Source organism: Pongo abelii, chromosome 2 (genome assembly GCF_028885655.2).
Source record: "Pongo abelii isolate AG06213 chromosome 2, NHGRI_mPonAbe1-v2.0_pri, whole genome shotgun sequence".
NCBI classification, from domain to species: Eukaryota; Metazoa; Chordata; class Mammalia; order Primates; family Hominidae; genus Pongo; species Pongo abelii.
The window spans coordinates 182450682-182471285 of record NC_085928.1 but is presented as its reverse complement, the minus strand read 5'-3'; the positions used below and the strand labels follow the sequence as shown (position 1 = coordinate 182471285).

General features: G+C 41.1%; 1 protein-coding gene across 1 annotated transcript; it reads left to right on the top strand.

Moving 5' to 3' along the window:
- Positions 1-510: 510 nt before the first annotated feature.
- On the top strand, positions 511-18696 carry TNFSF10 (TNF superfamily member 10). Its single transcript, XM_024245038.3, has 5 exons — positions 511-791; positions 9108-9245; positions 12395-12437; positions 15062-15166; positions 17439-18696. The coding sequence occupies exons 1-5, from the start codon at positions 660-662 to the stop codon at positions 17864-17866; spliced, it is 846 nt and encodes a 281-aa protein (XP_024100806.3). The 5' UTR covers positions 511-659; the 3' UTR covers positions 17867-18696.
- Positions 18697-20604: the final 1908 nt, after the last annotated feature.

Genomic DNA, 20604 nt, shown 5'->3' with positions numbered 1-20604 from the left:
GAAGGAGATTAGAATTTGTGTCTGAAGGTTTGCAAAGAGGAAGAAGTCGATATTTAGATTCTGACATTCAAGATGGAGTTCTGTAGAAAGACCACTGCTATGAGACAGTATTTCTATTTTCCTTTATCCATTCCCACCGTGCCCTCTTCCCACCCTCACGGTAGCATGAGAAAAACCAGATATGGAAGTTTCAGGTCATAAAAATTATCTTATAATTTAGAAAACAGGCCTTGTGCCTATGACAGCCAGGCCATGAGGCTTAGAGCTCTGTGGTAGAATGAGGATATGTTAGGGAAAAGCAAAGAAAATCCCTCCTCTCTTTGGCTGAGGACATTATAAAAAGGAGAGCAAGAAAGAGAAGAGAGAAATGGGCTTGAGGTGAGTGTAGAGAAGGGGTGCATGGATACCGAGGGCAAGGAGAGGAGCTTCTTTCAGTTTCCTTCCTTTCCAACTACTTTGAGACAAGTGTTGTCCCTGGGCAGTAGGAAAGGGGAGGGACAGTTGCAGGTTCAATAGATGTGGGTGGGGCCAAGGCCACAGAACACAGAAAAACAACTCATTCGCTTTCGTTTCCTCACTGACTATAAAAGAACAGAGAAGGAAGGGCTTCGGTGACCGGCAGCCTGGCTGACTTACAGCAGTCAGACTCTGACAGGATCATGGCTATGATGGAGGTCCAGGGGGGACCCAGCCTGGGGCAGACCTGCGTGCTGATCGTGATCTTCACAGTGCTCCTGCAGTCTCTCTGTGTGGCTGTAACTTACGTGTACTTTACCAACGAGCTGAAGCAGGTCAGTGCAGTGCAGTGCACTCAGTCTTCAAGGCGCTTAGCAACTGTCTGGTTACCTGCTTCTTTGCATGTCAGCTTGCCCCTCTCTGAAGACTTTCCTGCTTCCTTTCTCTGTGGGTACACTCTAACTGCTAAATCACATAACCACTGAGGTCTTTGCAAAACTGTAAATTCAAGAAATTGTGTAAACTAAGTGCAGTTAACTTAGTTTACACTAAGTTACTAGCTCCACTAGTTACTAGCAGATGTGGGCAACAAAACCCCTGAGGGATTTTTTGTTTTTAAAAGTATGTGTATTTTATAATATTAGCCATTGCAACTCTTCATGAAAGCTTTCTGCTAAATGCTTTATAGTTCTTTTGTTTTCCTTTTCCAAACTTTTATTTGTGCACATTCAATTGAAAAAGGTAACTTTTATAGGTTCTTTGTTGCCCATATTCAGCATACAAAAATGTAAAAGACTATTCACAAATAAAACACATTAGCTCAAATTGGAAAAAAATAACAACAACAACAATAAAACAGCCTAAGGTAGTGCACACTGTGACAGCTCTGCTTATGGGGACATGAGAATTCCTGCGAAAATAAATAGAATGTCCTTTTGTAAAAGCAGCAATGACATGCCTTGTAAACTTCCTTTTTTATATTATAGCAAGGTTTGGAATAAAGTCCAAAGGGACTGGAGCTTACACTGTAGCCATGAATAAATAAAAGAGTCTTATTTACTCAATTACCGTTGGTCCAGTTTTCCTTTTGAGTCCAATGTGCAGCAGCAGGTTTTAAAAGGTGCACAGTAAGAGATTCTAACCAATTAAGTGGTGAATGATAAAATTTCTTTCCTGCTTTCAAACACAAATGGGTAAATCTGTTCCACAGCCGTAGCAACAGCCTTTAAATAGGGCCTTGTTACTGTGATACTTCCTGTCGAAAAAATCTGTAATGTAGCTCTTAGAGTCTTTATCTAATAGCACAGCAGGATGAAGTTCAGATTCATAACTCACATGAGGTCTATTGCTCTTTGTGAATTCTGGCCAACAGATTTCTTTATTTTTTAATTTTTTTATTTTACTTTAAGTTCTGGGATACATGCCCAGAATGTGCAGGTTTGTTACGTAGGTATACATGTGCCATGGTGGTTTGCTGCACCCATCAACCCATCATCTAGGTTGTAAGCTCCACAGGCATTAGGTATTTGTTCTAATGCTCTCCCTCCCCTAGCCTCCCACCCCTGACAGGCCCCAGTGTGTGTGTTCCCCTCCCTGTGTCCATGCGTTCTCATTGTTCAACTCCCACTTATGAGTGAGAACATGCAGTGTTTGGTTTTCTGTTCCTGTGTTAATTTGCTGAGAATGATGGCTTCCAGCTTCATCCATGTCTCTGCAAAGGACATGAACTCATTCTTTTTTATGGCTGCATAGTATTTCATGGTGTATATGTGCCACATTTTCTTTATCCAGTCTATCACTGATGAGCATTTGGGTTGGTTCCAAGTCTTTGCTATTGTAAATGGTGCTGGAATAAACATATGTGTGCATGTGTCTTTATAGTAGAATGATTTATAATCCTTTGGGTATATATCCAGTAATGGGATTGCTGAGCCAAATGGTATGTCTGGTTATAGATCCTTGAGGAATTGCCACACTGTCTTCCACACTGGTTGAACTAATTTATACTCCCACCAACAGTGTAAAAGCATTCCTATTTCTCCACATCCTTCCAGCATCTGTTGTTTCCTGACTTTTTAATGACCACCATTCTAACTGGAGTGAGATGGCATCTCATTGTGGTTTTGATTTGCATTTCTCTAATGACCAGTGATGATGAGCTTTTTTTTCATGTTTGTTGGCCACATAAATGTCTTCTTTTGAGAAGTATCTATTCATATCTTTTGCCCACTTTTTGATGTGGTTTTTTTCTTGTCAATTTGTTTTACAAGAAACAAATTCCTTGTAGATTCTGCATATTAGACCTTTGTCAGATGGATAGATTGCAAAAATTTTCTCCCATTCTGTAGGTTGCCTGTTCACTCTGATGATAGTTTCTTCTGCTGTGCAGAAGCTCTTTAGTTTAATTAGATCCCATTTGTCAATTTTGACTTTTGTTGCAATTGCTTTTGGTGTTTTAGTCATGAAGTTTTTGCCCATGCCATCTTGAATGGTATTGCCTAGGTTTTCTTCTGGGGTTTTTATGGTTTTAGGTTTTATGTTTAAGTCTTTAATCCATCTTGAGTTAATTTTTGTAGAAGTTGTAAGGAAGGGGCCCAGTTTCTGTTTTCTGCTATGGCTAGCCAGTTTTCCCAGCACCATTTATTAAATAGGGAATCCTTTCCCCATTGCTTGTTTTTGTCAGGTTTGTCAAAGATCAGGTGGTTGTAGATGTGTGGTGTTATTTCTGAGGCCTCTGTTCTGTTCCATTGGTCTATGTATCTGTTTTGATACCAGTAACATGCTGTTTTGGTTACTGTAGCCATCTTCCCTGCTTTGTTGTTCCAGATTGGAGTTACAGTTCTTGACTCATGAATTCTTGAGGGTGAGGGTAGCTGTATCAGAGCTGTGTCTGCTTGTGCTCATCAGTATACCTCTGGGTCTAGCATGTGGTACCCAAGTAGCCACTAATACTAATACTTGTGGTTCACTACATACTTATTGCATGAATGAACAGCCTTCGCAAATGTGATAGGCACCACGAATATGCAGGCAACAAGGGTAGAGTCAGGCTCAACCCAAAGCCAGGCTCTAAGTCACTGAACACTCCCATTTTGTATTCCAGATGTAGCTAGTCCTGGTGAACTTTCACATCTTTGAAATGTTTTGCTTTTAGTTACGTGGCATTCCTGTGTTGAAAATAAGTGAGAATACAAAGGACTGGCACTCTGCCTATTCCTGGGGCACAGGCATGTCATGGGTAAAGTCTGTAATAAAGAAGTTATCAGATAGACACAGCTGTTCATGATAAAACAATTGAAAAGCAAACTGCCAATCTCTGCCTGTGGATGGTCCATGTACAAATTGAGGTATCTTTGACAGACAAAACAAACAAACACTTAGTGCTATTTTAATTCATGATTTTCTCGATGAAAACCCCTGGAACTATGACTGTAAAATTGCTGAAAATAAACCAACTCAGTTTTTGACTTCTAATATATATTTTAACTCATTGTATATTAAATAGTAGAGAATTATGAGTTACAAGGAACTTCAGATCCTCCCCCTACCACCACAACCACCTTTCTACAGATGAGGAGACAAGAAATAATGTACTCAAGTTCAGACAAGGCTTTGGAGGTAGCCGTGGGGCGGCTAGCTCCCAGGTCTGTAGGCTCTTCCCTCCACAGCGGGATGTCCACAGGGTTAACCTATCTGCACCTTGTGATGTACACTGTGCATGCACAGCGCATCCTGCAGCACCATCTCTGCCAGCTGACTAGGAAATGAAAGGCTAAGGATCTCAGAAAAGTATAAATTTTGCAAAAGACATAGAGTAGTAACTATTTGCTAGGGAAATGCAGTTTGCATATCCTGTGGAATGTAAGTTTGGTTATCTCAATCAGTCGGAAATTTTTCTTTTGGAAATGGATGAGGCAGAATCTTGTTTTATTTGCAAGTAATTATGAAAATTATGGCTACTATTAGGTGACTAGTAAAGTCAGGTTTATTGTAGGACACATTTAGAAAAGATTTTCTTTTGTAAGAAAAAAATATTAATGAAACTATAATCATACCTTTAGCTTTAAGTCTACACGAGAGACTGGAATACTGCTATGTTCACCAATTTGGAGCCAGAATTTCCTAACCTTTCTTAACTTTGCCGCATAAACAGAGTAAAGCTGTTACTCCACACACAAGTAGCTCCATCAATTTGCTTACATTACAAGTTGGACTAATTTTAAGATTGAATTAACCAGTTCTTTACTCAACTGACTCATGCAATTGTCTGTATATATAATCAAATTTCTTTTTCAATTCTACTATAAAAATGGAAATTTCATATAAGGCTTAAGATCTTCCCACTTGCACACATTTTTCCTAATTGCATATTGACATATGAATACATGTACATTAGGCATGCAGAAGAATTCATTGAGAGTGCTAGAAAGCTAGGAGAATTACAGATATCGAGCAATTACTGTGTACCAGGAACTTTGAAAAGTATTGTCCAGTTTCAATTCTCATAACAATTCTATTACGTAAGTATAATTACCCCATATTATAGATGAACAAACTAAAGCTCAGGCGAAGTTAAGAGATTTGTTCAAGATTATGAAACTAGTAAAAGATAAAGCCTGATTTTGAACCCAGGCATGAAGGAGGTACTCAATAATTTGAAGCACCTACTTTTTTTTTACAATACATTTTTTCAATACAATACAATGCTATTTTTATTGTAGCGTTGTAATTACTGCTGAAAAGTCTCCTGAAGGTGTCACTTTCTTCATCAGAAATTTTCCAAAGGTAAAAAAATTTGAATCTTCTGTGTAGACTTTGGAAAAGTATATTCAACATAAGTATTAATTTCTTAAAATTGAATACAGGCTCCACTTTGGCTGGTGAAAATTTGCAGAAGATACAGTCTGCAAGGATTATAGGGTGTAAGGGTTAAGGAAGGCTTTATAACATTGGATTGGACCTTCACAAATAGCCTGTAGACCAGCAAACATGAACAACAAATATGGGCTTAGCCCCTGAAGTTTGTGTCCCTCTGAGAATGTTTTATGATAAAGGAATGGCCTATCACTGTGGCATCATAGATGGGGAGGAAAAAGGAGAAGGACTTCCTCTCCACGGATCTCCATAAATGATCCTTTATGCTATTTGCAGTTTGCAGAAAATGATTGCCAGAGACTAATGTCTCGGCAGCAGACAGGGTCAGTGCTGCCATCTTGAAGTCTACCTTGCTGAGTCTACCCTGCCGACCTCAAGCCCCATCAAGGACTGGTTGACCCTGGCCTAGACAACCACCATGTTTGTAACAGCACCAAGAGCAGTCACCATGGAAATCCACTTTTCAGAACCAAGGGCTTCTGGAGCTGAAGAACAGGCACCCAGTGCAAGAGCTTTCTTTTCAGAGGCACGCAAATGAAAATAACCCCCACACGCTACCTTCTGCCCCCAGTGCCCAGGTGTGGTTAGTTAGAGAATATAGCCTCAGCCTATGATATGCTGCAGGAAACTCACACTTTGAAGTGGAGAGGATGGGAGGAGGTGGGGGAGACATATCGTATTAATTATCATTCTTGGAATAACCACAGCACCCCACGTCAACTCACCATGTGTCTAGTCACCAGTATTGGCCAAGTTCTATAGAAGAAACTACCAAAATTCATGACGCAAGAAACATGTGAGGGTGGAGAGAGTGACTGGGGCTTCCTCTCTGGATTTCTATTGTTCAGAAATCAATATTTATGCATAAAAAGTTCTAGAAAGAGAAACACCAAAATGACAATGTGATCTCTAGATGGTATGATTATGGATTTTTTTTTCCTTTTTATTTTTCTATATTTTACAAATTTTCTACAGGGAATGTCATAAAAATATCCATGCTATCCATGTATAATTTTCATATAGATTTAAAGAACACAGCATTTTTATATAGTCTTATGAGAAAACAACCATACTCAAAATTATGCACACACACAGTCTGATCTCACCCCTGTAAACAAGAGAGATCATCCAAAGGTTAACTAGGAGGTGAAAATATAGCTGCTATTAGTGGTTATTTTGTTTTTTGTTTTGTTTTGTTTTTGTGATTTACTTATTTAGTTTTTGGAGGGTTTTTTTTTTCTTTTAGAAAAGTGTTCTTTACTTTTCCATGCTTCCCTGCTTGCCTGTGTATCCTGAATGTATCCAGGCTTTATAAACTCCTGGGTAATAATGTGGCTACATTAGCTTGTTAACCTCCCATCCACTTATACCCAGGACCTTACTCAATTTTCCAGGTTCCCCCCACCTCCTCCTGAAAGTATTTCTGGAAAATACTCAGAAGGGATCACAGGCTCTAGCCAGCAATTGGTGTTAACCTGGGCTAGTCCCTGTGGCACAAGCTCCATCACCACCATCCATGTCCAACTCCACCTCAGTTGATAAGTTGTTGCCTGCTGCCATTACTGCCTGATCACAGGCAGCTTTCAACTCTGCACCTTGCCTCCCACAGCTGGAGCCTCCCATATTCAGCCATTTCCTGCTGAGATAGCTTACAGCTGATGTGAAGTAAAAAGGCATACTGCTCCCTCCTTTCTGTGTCATGCACAGCTTTTTGCCCCAACAAGTTACAGAGACTTGTGAGCCTGCTTGTTCAGTGTAATCAAACCGAAGCTTGGCCAGAGCCAACTCATACTGAGTGAACTGGGACAGTGTCCAGGGAAAGTTTGCTCTTCCTGGAACCACCCTCGGGCCCTGTGGCTGATCCCAGTCTCTCGTCTCTTCCTTCTTGATCCTTTCCCACAGTTTGCTAGACATGCTCTCATATTTCTGAATCATATGTGACTGAGTGCCTTCCTTGGAAAGGTTTTGCATCTCCCAAGTCAATTGGAGGTGCAACTAGATGTCTACAGATGGGGCAGGCAGGGGCAAGGAAATGTACCTAAGTCCATGGCCAGTCACATCTCAACTCAGGTGGCCCCAGCTTCACCTCCAACTACAGACACTATGGGAATGTTTTTCTCTTGTAATTTAAAAGAGGAAGAAAGAAAATAAACATTTGTTTAAAAGTAAATGAATGATCTATGTCAGGGTGTGTGGAAGAAATTTATTAACTCAAGTTTGCACCTTTGCATTTGAGGGACCTTGGCCAAATGTCCAAGGGTTACATGGCTGAGTACAGAACTGTGTGATTCTAGCTGGGACCTCTCATAAACAGTTAAGATATTTTGATTTAAAATGATACTGTCTTTCTATAGGAAGGAGTGAATCATCATTCAATTTGATCCTCCCTTCAGGCTTTGCAGTACCTTAGTTCAAATAACAGATTAAAATTGTCATTTTCTCATTTATTTCCCCAGGTAGAGTCAATTCAGCAGATTTTTTTTTTTTTTTTTTTTTTTTTGAGACGGAGTCTCGCTCTGTTGCCCAAGCTGGAGTGCAATGGCAGGATCTCAGCTCACTGCAAGCTCCGCCTCCTGGGTTTACGCCATTCTCCTGGCTCAGCCTCCCGAGTAGCTGGGACTACAGGTGCCCGCCACCACGCCCAGCTAATTTTTTGTATTTTTTTAGTAGAGACGGGGTTTCACTGTGTTAGCCAGGATGGTCTCGATCTCCTGACTTTGTGATTCACCCGCCTTGGCTTCCCAGAGTGCTGGGATTACAGACATGAGCCACAGCGCCTGGCCAATTCAGCAGATTTTTTCAAGGAAATAACCTCTCTTCCATCCCACTTGTTAAAACAAAACAAAACAAAACAAAACAGAAGAGAAGAAATGAGCAAAACAAACAAACAAACAAAATCCTTCTGGCTTTGTTTGGACCTTCTGTTTCCTGTTTTTCTCAATTAAACGATTATCAGCCTGAGGAGTTCTGGGTGGTTTGGGGTGGGGTGTGTGTGGGTGTGTGTGTGTGTTTATAACATCAAGCAAGGATTTGTTGATGAGGATGAGGAGTTCGTTGATAATGATCTGGCTATTGCAATTGTTTACTTTCAATCAGAAACAGGGAGAAAACCTTCAAAGAGTGTTTAAAGTCTCTACCAATAAATCCCTAGTTAGTGTAAACATTTAATGAGACAGCATTCAGATTTCTAGCGGCAACATGGTCCAGATTCTGCCAGCCGGAGGAGTAGAAATCAGACCAGTAACTAGAATCTACTTAGCTAGCCACAACTCAGATCTAGAAACAGAACATGACCCCTTCCCAAATGACTTGGCTGTTTTTTATTTAGGATCCTAAAATGTGAACTGACTCCACTACCGACCTTGTATCTAGGTAGGTTTCCAGCTTCAAAATGGGATACATACCATGGCAGAACTGGAAGAGACCTCAGAATCACCGTAGTGAACCGGCTCAAAACTATGAACAGACACAGGAGAATGGAAGCAACTTGTCAAGAAAAGCACAGCTGTTTAGTAAGGGAGGCAGGGAGGGACACTGTGACTCCAGATGCCTGACCCACACCTGCATCCTTTCCACCATATCCAGCTGCTTACTTTTATTCTTTTTTTTTTTTAAGGACAAAGGAGAGCATGCTTACTTTTATTTCAAACAGGAACTTACTCAATATGCCAAAACTTCTCTAAGTCTGCTATCAGTTTCTGTTGTCTCAACTTCCAAATGAACAAAAATAAAAAGCACTTATGCAAAATATTGTGTTATATTCCATCTCAACCCAGATGCAGGACAAGTACTCCAAAAGTGGCATTGCTTGTTTCTTAAAAGAAGATGACAGCTCTTGGGACCCTAATGACGAAGACAGTATGAACAGCCCCTGCTGGCAAGTCAAGTGGCAACTCCGTCAGCTCGTTAGAAAGGTAGGTAACCTCACCAGGTGACCTCACCAGCAGGCAGAGAAGGCCAGAAGAATTCCTTAAAGCAAAGGAATCTTTAAGATAATCAAGTCTAGACTCTTCATTTTACAAATAAGAAAACAGGCTCAGAGTATTTAAGTAATTTTCCCCAAATTCATAGAACTAGGAAAATGGGGCATAGCAGCAAAGGGCAGGGCCTGGCTGACTCCTGGTCTAGAGTTCATTCCTCTGCCCCAGACAGCCTCCACATCTAGTCTAACCTTTTGATCTCACATTATGGAAACTGAGGCACACACAGGGTAATGAAGAGAAGGTCACAAAGTCATAAAGAATGTGTGGGATTGTTTTTCATTCAAAAGATAAAGAAGATCAAATTATGATGTTTTATATTCTTCCCACATTGCTGATGTCTGGAATTAAATATTTATTTTTGTATGCATATAGAGATAAAGAAAGAGGAAAGTAAGAGGGAAGAAAGAGGAAAGGAAGGGAAGGGAAGGGAAGAAAGAGATACTTTGAGAAATTGAAGGTGGTTTTTTCTTAATTTACAGCCAATAAATAACAAATTACAAAAAGTATCTGTTTATGGAAGTTGCTTAAACAGGACCTCCAGCAGAGACATGTTAGTTAACAGTTTATTTTACTAAATGTGGCAGAGTGACAGATCAAATCAAGTTTCTTCTCTTAGGTTCTTCCTTCTTTGTGAGATGGCATTTAATAATATTTGCGGCCAGGTGTAGTGGCTCACGCCTGTAATCCCAGCACTTTGGGAGGCTGAGGCAGGCAGATCACCTGAGGTCAGGAGTTGAAGACCAGCCTGGCCAACATGGTGAAATCCCGTCTCTACTAAAAATACAAAAATTAGCAAAGTGTGGTGGTGTGCTCCTGTACTCCCAGCTACTTGGGAGGCTGAGACAGGAGAACTGCTTGAACCTCAGAGGCAGAGGTTGCAGTGAGCTGAGATCGTGCCACTGCACTCTAGCCTGGGCAACAGATCAAGACTCCATCTCAAAAACCAAAAAAAATAAAAAAAAAGTTGCTTCTGCCTATGTAAAAATATCAGATGAGAACACAGCTATAAAAATACTCTGTAAACTATGAAGTACCACATACACCACCATTGTTTAAAGACATTAACTGGGGGAATTCCCAGGGTAGGAGGAGAATGTGTTTTACACATGTTTATAAGTCCATTGTTTGGTGCTCTGCATCTGTTTCTCCATATAAATACTGTTATGTTGGTGGTTAGGGATCAAGCTGATAATCCTGAGCTGTTTTCACAGTAGAGCCCTGACACACATAAGATGCGATTTCTATGGGAAATGAAACTAGACTTCCTTCTAGGAGTCCTAGAAACATGTACGGAAGCAGCTATGATTCCACCACTGCAAATGACAGCAAGTGTTCAGGGGGCAAGAACCAGGAGACTAGGAAAAGCCTGGGCTGGAGAAGGGTCCTGAGGAAGCTGAGAAATGAAACTCCCAAGTTCCCGGGATAGGGGCTTGGGGAGGGTGGAGGTGCGATTGTCCAGCAGGGGAGAGAGACTGAGAACTAGGGTAGAAATCTGGAGACTGAGGAGAGGGCTGGGTGCTGTGGACAGGGAGTGGGGAGATGAGGGAAATAGTGAGGACATTTCTCTTTCCTGCTATTCCTGCCATTCTCCCTCCCATCCTCACATCCTGCTACCAACTAGAATAGCGGGAAGCTGGGAGAGAACACAGAGGGAATAGGTGAGAATGTGGGAAAAATGATTCTCTTTTTCTTTTCAGGCACATTAGTTGAACAGACTTATTCCAGTAAATATCCTATGCCCATTTCATACATTATCTCATTTAATCCTCTCGACTGCTCTGAATAATAAATCGTTATTATCCTCTTAAATATATTTTTAAAATAGATTAATAAATTGAAGTTTAGATCAGTTAAACAACTTGAGCAGTCTCACAGAGCCAGTAACTGAAGCATTTGAATACAGGGCATCTGGCCATGCTTCTAGTCACTCTTTTTATTTTGCCTCCCACATTGTAGGAAAGACCCTTTTCTTTTTCCTGCTGCTTCCCCTTCTTTCCTTCCTTTCTGTTGCAGAATAAGAGAAAGAGAGAGTAAGAGTGGGAAAGATAGACACACAGAGAGAAATGAGAGACAGAGATAAGAGAGAATGCTGTGGTTTCCTCTCACTTCCCCTTCCCGTATGTCAGTGCCCAGGGAACTGATTACAGTCAGTCCACCGCCACCACTCCTTGCCCCCATTATCCGGCATCAGGGCTTGCGGTGGAGGGAGAAGCAGAGAGCTTCTGCTTTGGGCTGGAAGTACAGAGAAGGCAAGTTTCTGACAGTTGCAACGTTAACTACAGTGACTGGGAATGAGGGCAGTGATGGGAGAAGGTGGCAGGAGGGACAGAGCTGAATTCAGAAGCCATGGATGAGCCAAGTCAGGGTCTTCCCATTTAATAGAAAGGTTTGGTTTTCACTCTTTCTTACTGGTTTTCCCCACTGGTTAGTACAAAGGCAGGGGGAGGTTACTAGATATTTAGCAAAGATATGGGAAGATGGTAAAATATCTTTATGTTGAGAATGGCTCAGCCACATTCTCAGAAGTGAAAGAATGACATGGTGTTGTCAGGTTATACGTCGATAGGCTATGTATGTCTGTGGGCATCCTGAGAGAGAAGAAGTGTGCCCTGCGTCTTGAGGCTTAGGTCTGTCCAATAATTTTAAGCCCCTGGGCTCTGTTACCCAGTGCACTTATACACACACACACATGAATGTGCACATACATACACCCCCCACACAGAAAGTGACATGACATGGCTGCCACACCCATCAGCCACATTTGGCTGACCTCACATGGCAGATGGCTTCTTCCTCCTGCACTGCTCCAGGTGTGGCCTTTCCAAGACTTCATCCAGCAACAGAACTTTCCCAGGCAGAGGACCATCCCTTGATTGCTGTGCGGGGACAGCTATCTCAATATTTATCCCAGCTCCCACCCCACCCTTTACAGACCCTATGCTTGACCAACTTAAAGCTTCCTAGATTGATAATGCATGTAGAAATTTCCTGTTAGACATCAGCAAGATGAGCCATAGGCATTCTATAGTCAGTTTACATTTTTAGGGAAATTAACAAGCTTTATTCAATAATATTTGCAGATGATTTTGAGAACCTCTGAGGAAACCATTTCTACAGTTCAAGGTAGTATCTTTTTTGTTGCTATTTTAATTTTTTACTGTCATCTTCATGACAGGTTGTGAATAGTTCTCCATTCTCCTTCTCTGTGTTCTCATCCACTCATCCATCCTCTGATCTGCTGCTCTGTATCTCAAGCCACTTGTTGATTCTACTTCTCTCTTTACATTGGCAGCTAGGAAGCTCAGAACCAAATCTGTGGCCCATCTATGGTCAGAACTTTATTTCAGCTTAATTTTATTCTTCCCCGTGAATTTTCCTTTCACCTTAATTTCTTCACTTATTAGTTTCTACCTTCTAATGTGTTACAAACAAGCCATCTTAAATCGTTTCTGGGAAATTGAGAGAAATAAATGAAGTCCCTTAAAGTTACCCTTCTTTGTTTCAGGCCACCACTGGACTCCAGGTCTTTCTTTACAAAAGCCTCCTCCTCTATCATCCCTTTCCCAGCAATCTTTCTGCCCACCCACGATCCTCATCCTGTGGTCTCCATGCCATACCACCCTCTTGTTCATGGTCAGCAGCCTTCTCTCGACCCACCTCTTTGTTCACTACTGTTGCCCAGGCTGGCTTCTTTAGCCTTCCATCTGGCACTCCATCATCCTTTACAGCTCACGTAATTGTCACCTCTTCAGAGAGGGCTTCCCTGGACACCTTTCTAAGTAAATTCCCTGCACTCTGTTATTTTTATCACATGTACCTTGTTCATTTCCTTTCAGTTATTTTTTAAATCTGTTATTCTTTTCCAATGCAATAAACCTCTTCATCACTTGGCACCCCCATTTTCCTTTATTAAATATGTTTTTTTAAATATAAAGGACAGGACCCGGTCCTGGGATCTAAGCCTTCTTTCTTATCATTTCTCCAAAGGTGAAAGCAGTAGTGAGAATGTTGAACACTCCACCTATTCAGATGAGGCATACCAGATTAATGGTCTACAGCAGATAGATGCATGTATTGTTTTCAGTGTTGGAAGAAAAAAATTCTTTTTTATTCATCCTTGTAAGGTGAAACACTACTCTGTATACCAAGATATATCCATGGTACCTTGATATACATATTTGCAAGTTTCTTTTTTGGGAGGTGTTTGCTATAACCAGTTGGAAATTTCCTCTTTTAAAAATTTGCTTTCAAATCTAGGCTTTCCTATCCATATCCTTGAAATGACCTTAACAAATCTGTTGCCCAGGCTGGAGTGCAGTGGTGCGATCATGGCTCACTGCAGCCTCAACTTCCTGTCCTCAAGCAACCCTCCCACCTCAGCTTCCCGAATAGTAGGACTACAGGCACAGGCCAACACACCTGGCTGGTTTTTCTATTTTTTATAGAGACAAGGTTTCACTGTGTTGCCCAGGCTAATCTCAAACCCTCAGGCTAAGTGATCCACCCATCTTGGCCTCCAAATTGTCACTTTCTAATTCATATTTTCTGTAGAAGTCTGTAAGTCCCTTGAGGACATGGTCAGTGAAATCAGTGATTAATATTTGTAGCCCTCTGGGGTGTAGTGCCTTACCCTAGCACTGTCTGTTTGATGAAAGAATATAATTTATCTTACAACCAATGTAAGCACACTTGGGAAATTTGAACTGATTTTTTAAGAGAAAGTCATTTGTTACATTTCTTTTTTTTTTTTTTTTGACGGAGTCTTGCTCTGTTGCCCAGGCTGGAGTGCAGTGGTGCGATCTCTGCTCACTGCAAGCTCTGCCTCCCGGGTTCACGCCATTCTCCTGCCTCAGCCTTCTCAGTAGTTGGGACTATAGGCGCCTGCCACCACGCCCAGCTAATTTTTTTGTATTTTTAGTAGAGACGGGGTTTCACCGTGTTAGCCAGGATGGTCTCGATCTCCTGACCTGGTGATCCACCCACCTACGGATCACCGGTCCGTAGGGATTACAGGCTTGAGCCACCGCGCCCGGCCTACATTTCTGTTTTTTTAAGGCTGCTCCAAAATACTTTGGATGGTGATCAATAAATGTTATTTGTTTATTATGATCTAGTGAATTCGCAACTTACATGCTCGTATACTCAATATCATGACCAGAATGTCAATTCCTATTCTTTTTTTTTGGAGTGGAAGGGTGGTTGCAAGATGACTGTTGGATATCAGTTTGCAGAATCTAAGAGCAATTGTTATCATTGCTACTGCTTTAGAATCTGCAGTAGTTAGCATAGAGAAAGGAAAATTGAGATGACAAAAATTGGTACCACTCTGTTTATTTTTGTATGTAATTCAAGGTGGAAATTTGCCAATACGTGGTTATTTGCACAATTTAACTCAGCAGGATTATTACACATCTACAGTTATTTCTTTATTTATATTTTTGGAAAAGGGATAGAATCTTTACTTTGTTGTATCTTCACTTTGTTTTTCTTTGGACCTTACCTGTGAGACACTAATAAATTATAATCCATGTTACTGCTTATTCTTTCTGTGTAAAGTACTTTTCAAGTTGATTATAAGCTGAGGTAGGTTGATCATAATATCAAAATGTTATTTTTATGAAAACTCATAGAATCAACTTTGGAAGCCCGGTATGCTTACAATAGCTGATTGACAACACCTATGAACAGCAATGTATTGAAGAACTAGTTTGGCAAGTGTTGATGATTCTTTATCATTTCTCTTTTAGAAAAGCAACAAAATGTTTCTCCCCTAGTGAGAGAAAGAGGTCCTCAGAGAGTAGCAGCTCACATAACTGGGACCAGAGGAAGAAGCAACACATTGTCTTCTCCAAGTAAGAGAAACAACAAATAAGTGACTTAAGGGAAAATAATGGAAGGATTGTGCCAAGTAACTTATTTTTTGAAGAATTTTACCTGAAATGTTTATATGGCTATCTACAAAATGCTCAGTATTAATCAGATCTCAGATTGACTGTTTTCAGATGCAAGATTACAGACAAATAGCTCAATTATTGCCATGACATAACTGGCCTCAGGAAAATTACAAAGTGGGAGAATTTTGTCTTCGCAGTTGTCAGGATCCCAATTTTTTTTCCTTCTTTAGAGTAATTTCTCGCTCTTTCTTTCTTTTTTTTTTTTTTAAGACAGAGTTTCGCTTTTGTTGCCCAGGCTGGAGTGCAATGGCGCCATCTCGGCTCACTGCAACTTCCGCCTCCAGGGTTCAAGCAATTCTCCTGCCTCAGCCTCCCAGGTAGCTGGGATTACAGGCATGCACCACCACGCCTAGCTAATTTTGTATTTTTAGTAGAGGCGGGATTTCTCCATGTTGGTCAGGCTGGTCTCGAACTCCTGACCTCAGGTGATCCGCCTGCCTTGGCCTCCCAAAGTGCTGGGATTACAGGTGTGAGCCACTGCACCCAGCCTTTCTCTCTTATGATTACTTCTTCCAACCCTTTGCACTTCTCTTCTTTGCTCGCCATCAAATCTCCCTTCTCTTTAAAGGTTCTAAATCATTTACTATCCCTATGAATCACTAGGTGCTCCTAGTGGCATTTATATTAAATTAAACCATAGGAGATTGCCAATATTTGACCATATTTTACTTACACAAATGTCAGTTTCATATAGTTTAACCATATATGTTACATCTAATTTATATCTAGGCAGAACATGTGTCGATATGTTGCTATGTAATACTGTGCATGGGTTTTGTTTTTTTTTTTTTTTTTGAGATGGAGTTTCACTTTTGTCGCCCAGGCTGGAGTGCAATGGTGCCATCTCGGCTCACTGCAACCTTTGCCTCCCAGGTTCAAGCGATTCTCCTGCCTCAGCTTCCCGGGTAGCTGGGATTACAAGCATGCACCACTACGCCAGGCTGGTCTCAAACTCTTGACCTCAGCTGATCCGCACCCCCCGGCCTCCCAAAGTGCTGGAATTACAGGCGTGAGCCACCGCGCCAGGCCTCTGTGCATGGGTCTTATAGTGTAAATATCTAGGTTGGAATCACAGCTCCTCTTCACCTAGATGCATGTTTTGAGCAAATTACTTAACCTAGTCAAGCTTCAGTTTCTTCATATGCAAAGTTGAGACAAATCTTAACTCACAAAATGATGCAAAATGTCTAGTCTATTGTATGTACTCAAGAAATACTCACCTTTATTTTTATCAGAGGCTTTTTCCCGTAAATTTGTCTGAAAATATTTCAGACATCAGTTAATAGATAAAAAGTTTGTTTGGGGGTTTGGGGTTGGTTGGTTGGTTTAGTTTCTTCTGGGTAGTTGCCTTCTTGACATTCTTGGACTCACGTTTTATAAATGATTGGCATGTTCTGCCTACAAGTGAGGGGATTATTATGATGTTACTGCTTGCTACTCATCAATAAATATAATCGGTTTACGCTCTGGAAAAGCCCAATTTTGCACCAATTGTGGAGATAGGCTAAAAGCGTAAAGGAATATCATTTTGGAAGGTTCATTTTTCATTCAAAACCTTTGAGTGTGAAAGATTCAAGGATCTGAGAATCTTTAAATCTAGGCTCCTTTGCCAACTTTGTGCCTCTACTATTTTTGACTAGAGACGCCGTCTGCTTGGACGTGTCTTTGACTCTGGAGAGCTGAGAAAGATCAAGGAGGGACCCAAACAGTCCAAAAGGAATGGCAAGAACTTCTGAGATCTAGGCCTAAAGAAATAGATACGTTTATTTCTGTTTCCTTCTGGACTGTCCACTTAAGTTCACCAGCACAAGAAGGGAGGAACAGATTCAGGGCAGAAGTTCTGCCCAGGAGAAACCATTGCTATCTGACTGGGCTATCCCTTGTGCTACCATTCTAAGTGTGACACATGTGGCATAAGCAGCTGACAAGGTATAAAAAGACAAAGGACTCCCAACAGTTCCCAATGTCACAATGATACAGGAGCCTCCTAATTTCTATGTCACTAGAATTTATAATCCACATTAAGATTGAAGGAGGAAGAAGTTTGATATTAGATTGAAATCCCTGGCAATCCCAACAAAAATATAGGCTGGCCACAGCTGCAAAAAAGCTCCTTGCTTTGCTACAAATTCCCTTCTGTTAACGCTCTTTCTCTCTAAATTTCCTACAGACTCCAAGAATGAAAAGGCTCTGGGCCGCAAAATAAACTCCTGGGAATCATCAAGGAGTGGGCATTCATTCCTGAGCAACTTGCACTTGAGGAATGGCGAACTGGTCATCCATGAAAAAGGGTTTTACTACATCTATTCCCAAACATACTTTCGATTTCAGGAGGAAATAAAAGAAAACACAAAGAACGACAAACAAATGGTCCAATATATTTACAAATACACAAGTTATCCTGATCCTATATTGCTGATGAAAAGCGCTAGAAATAGTTGTTGGTCTAAAGATGCAGAATATGGACTCTATTCCATCTATCAAGGGGGAATATTTGAGCTTAAGGAAAATGACAGAATTTTTGTTTCTGTAACAAATGAGCACTTGATAGACATGGACCATGAAGCCAGTTTTTTCGGGGCCTTTTTAGTTGGCTAACTGACCTGGAAAGAAAAAGGAGTAACCTCAAAGTGACTATTCAGTTTTCAGGATGATACACTATGAAGATGTTTCAAAAAATCTGACCAAAACAAACAAACAAAAAACAGAAAACAAAAAAAACCTCTACGCAATCTGAGTAGAGCAGCCACAACCAAAAAATTCTACAACACACACTGTTCTGAAAGTGACTCACTTATCCCAAGAAAATGAAATTGCTGAAAGATCTTTCAGGACTCTACCTCATATCAGTTTGCTAGCAGAAATCTAGAAGACTCTCAGCTTCCAAACATTAATGCAATGGTTAACATCTTCTGTCTTTATAATCTACTCCTTGCAAAGACTGTAGAAGAAAGAGCAACAATCCATCTCTCAAGTAGTGTATCACAGTAGTAGCCTCCAGGTTTCCTTAAGGGACAACATTCTTAAGTCAAAAGAGAAAAGAGGCACCACTAAAAGATCATGGTTGGCCTGGTGCAGTGGCTCACGCCTGTAATCCCAACATTTTGGGAACCCAAGGTGGGTAGATGACGAGGTCAAGAGATCAAGACCATAGTGACCAACATAGTGAAACCCCATCTCTACTAAAAGTACAAAAATTAGCTGGGTGTGTTGGCACATGCCTATAGTCTCAGCTACTTGAGAGGCTGAGGCAGGAGAATCATTTGAACCCAGGAGGCAGAGGTTGCAGTGTGTTGAGATCACGATCACGCCATTGCACTCCAGCCTGGCGACAGAGCAAGACTTGGTTTCAAAAAAAAAACAAAAAAAAACAAAAAAAACTTCAGTACGTATGTGGTTTTTTTTCAATAAAATTTTATGTTGCAGTATGTCATGTTTGCTGTAGTGCTCACATTTATTGTTGTTTTTGTTTTAGTACTCACTTGTTTCATAATATCAAGATTACTAAAAATGGGGGAAAAGACTTCTAATCTTTTTTTCATAATATCTTTTATCTGACACATATTACAGAAGAAAGAAATTTCTCACTTTTAATTTAATATGATCAAATGTATCAGTTCTTTTATTTATGGCTAATATTTTTGTTCTGGGTTGAGTTGTGCTGTGTCCTCGGGAAAGATATGTTGAAGTCCTACTCACCAGTACCTCAGAATATAACCTTATTTGGACATAGGGCCATTGTGAATGTAACTAGTTAAGATAAGGTCATACTGGAAAAGGATGGGCCCTTAATACAATATGATTAGTATTCTTTTTTTTTTTTTTTTTTGAGACTGAGTCTCTCTGTCACCCAGGCTGGAGTGCAATGGCTTAATCTCAGTTCACTGCAAACTCCGCCTCCCAGGTTCAAGCGATTTTCCTGCCTCAGCCTCCTAAGTAGCTGGGAATTACAGGTGTGCACCACCATTCCCGGCTAATTTTTGTATTTTTAGTAGAGATGGGTTTTTGCCATGTTGGCCAGGCTGGTCTTGAACTCCTGACCCAGGTGATCCACCCCCCTTGGCCTCCCAAAGTGCTGGGATTACAGGCATGAGCCACTGCACCTGGACCACTGGCATTTTTGTAAGAAGAGGGAAATTTGGGGCCGGGCGCGGTGGCTCACGCCTTTAATCCCAGCACTTTGGGAGGCCGAGGTGGGTGGATCACGAGGTCAGGAGATTGAGACCATCCTGGCTAACATGGTGAAACCCCATCTCTACTAAAAATACAAAAAAATTAGCCAGGCGAGGTGATGGGTGCCTGTAGTCCCAGCTACTTGGGAGGCTGAGGCAGGAGAATAGCGTGAACCCGGGAGGCGGAACTTGCAGCGAGCCAAGATCGCGCCACTGCAACTCCAGCCTGGGTGACAGAGAGACTGTGTCTCAAAAAAAAAAAAAAAAAAAAAAAGAAGGGAATTTGGTTATTTGGTTTCAAAGACACACGGGGAGAACACTGGTGATTACAGACACAGAATGGAGTGATGCCTCTGGGAGCCAAAGCATGACCAAGGATTGACAGCCATCATCAGAAGCTCAGAAGAAACAAGGAAGGATTGATTCTACACAATCTCAGAGGAAGCACGACCTTGCTGACACCTTGATTTCAGACTTCTGGGCCCCAGAACTATAAGAGAGTACATTTCTGTTGTTGAAAGCAACAGAAAAGCACAAAATGTTGTGACATTTTGTTCCAGCAGCTGTAGGAAACTACCTTACCTTCCATACCTTGTTCAAGAAATCTTTTGCACTATCATACAGATATCACCATATATTTTTTCTAAAAAAATTAAAGTTTAGCCTTCATGGTTTGATAATGTCATTCAACTGTAATTTAATTTGTGTATGAGGTGAGATAGGAATCTAATTTCTTTTTTTTTGAGATGGGGTCTTGCTCTGTTGCCCAGGCTGGAGTGCAGTGGCACAATCTTGGCTCACTGCAACCTCCACCTCCCAGGTTAAAGAAATTCTCTGCCTCAGCTCCCCAGTAGCTGGGATTACAGTCGCATGCCACCACACCCAGCTAATTTTTTTTGTATTTTTAGTAGAGACGAGCTTTCACCGTCTTGGCCAGGCTGGTCTTGAACTCCTGACCTTGTGATCCACCCACCTCGACCTTCCAAAGTGCGGGGATTACAGGCGTGAGCCACCGTGCCCGGCCTAATTTTATGTTTTACCATATAAATAGCCAGTTGTCCAACACTGTTTATTGATTAGTCCCTCATTTTCCCTGCTGATTTTAATGTCTCTTCTATCATACACCAAGCTCTCATGGTTCTGTTTCTGTGGGTATTTTTTACT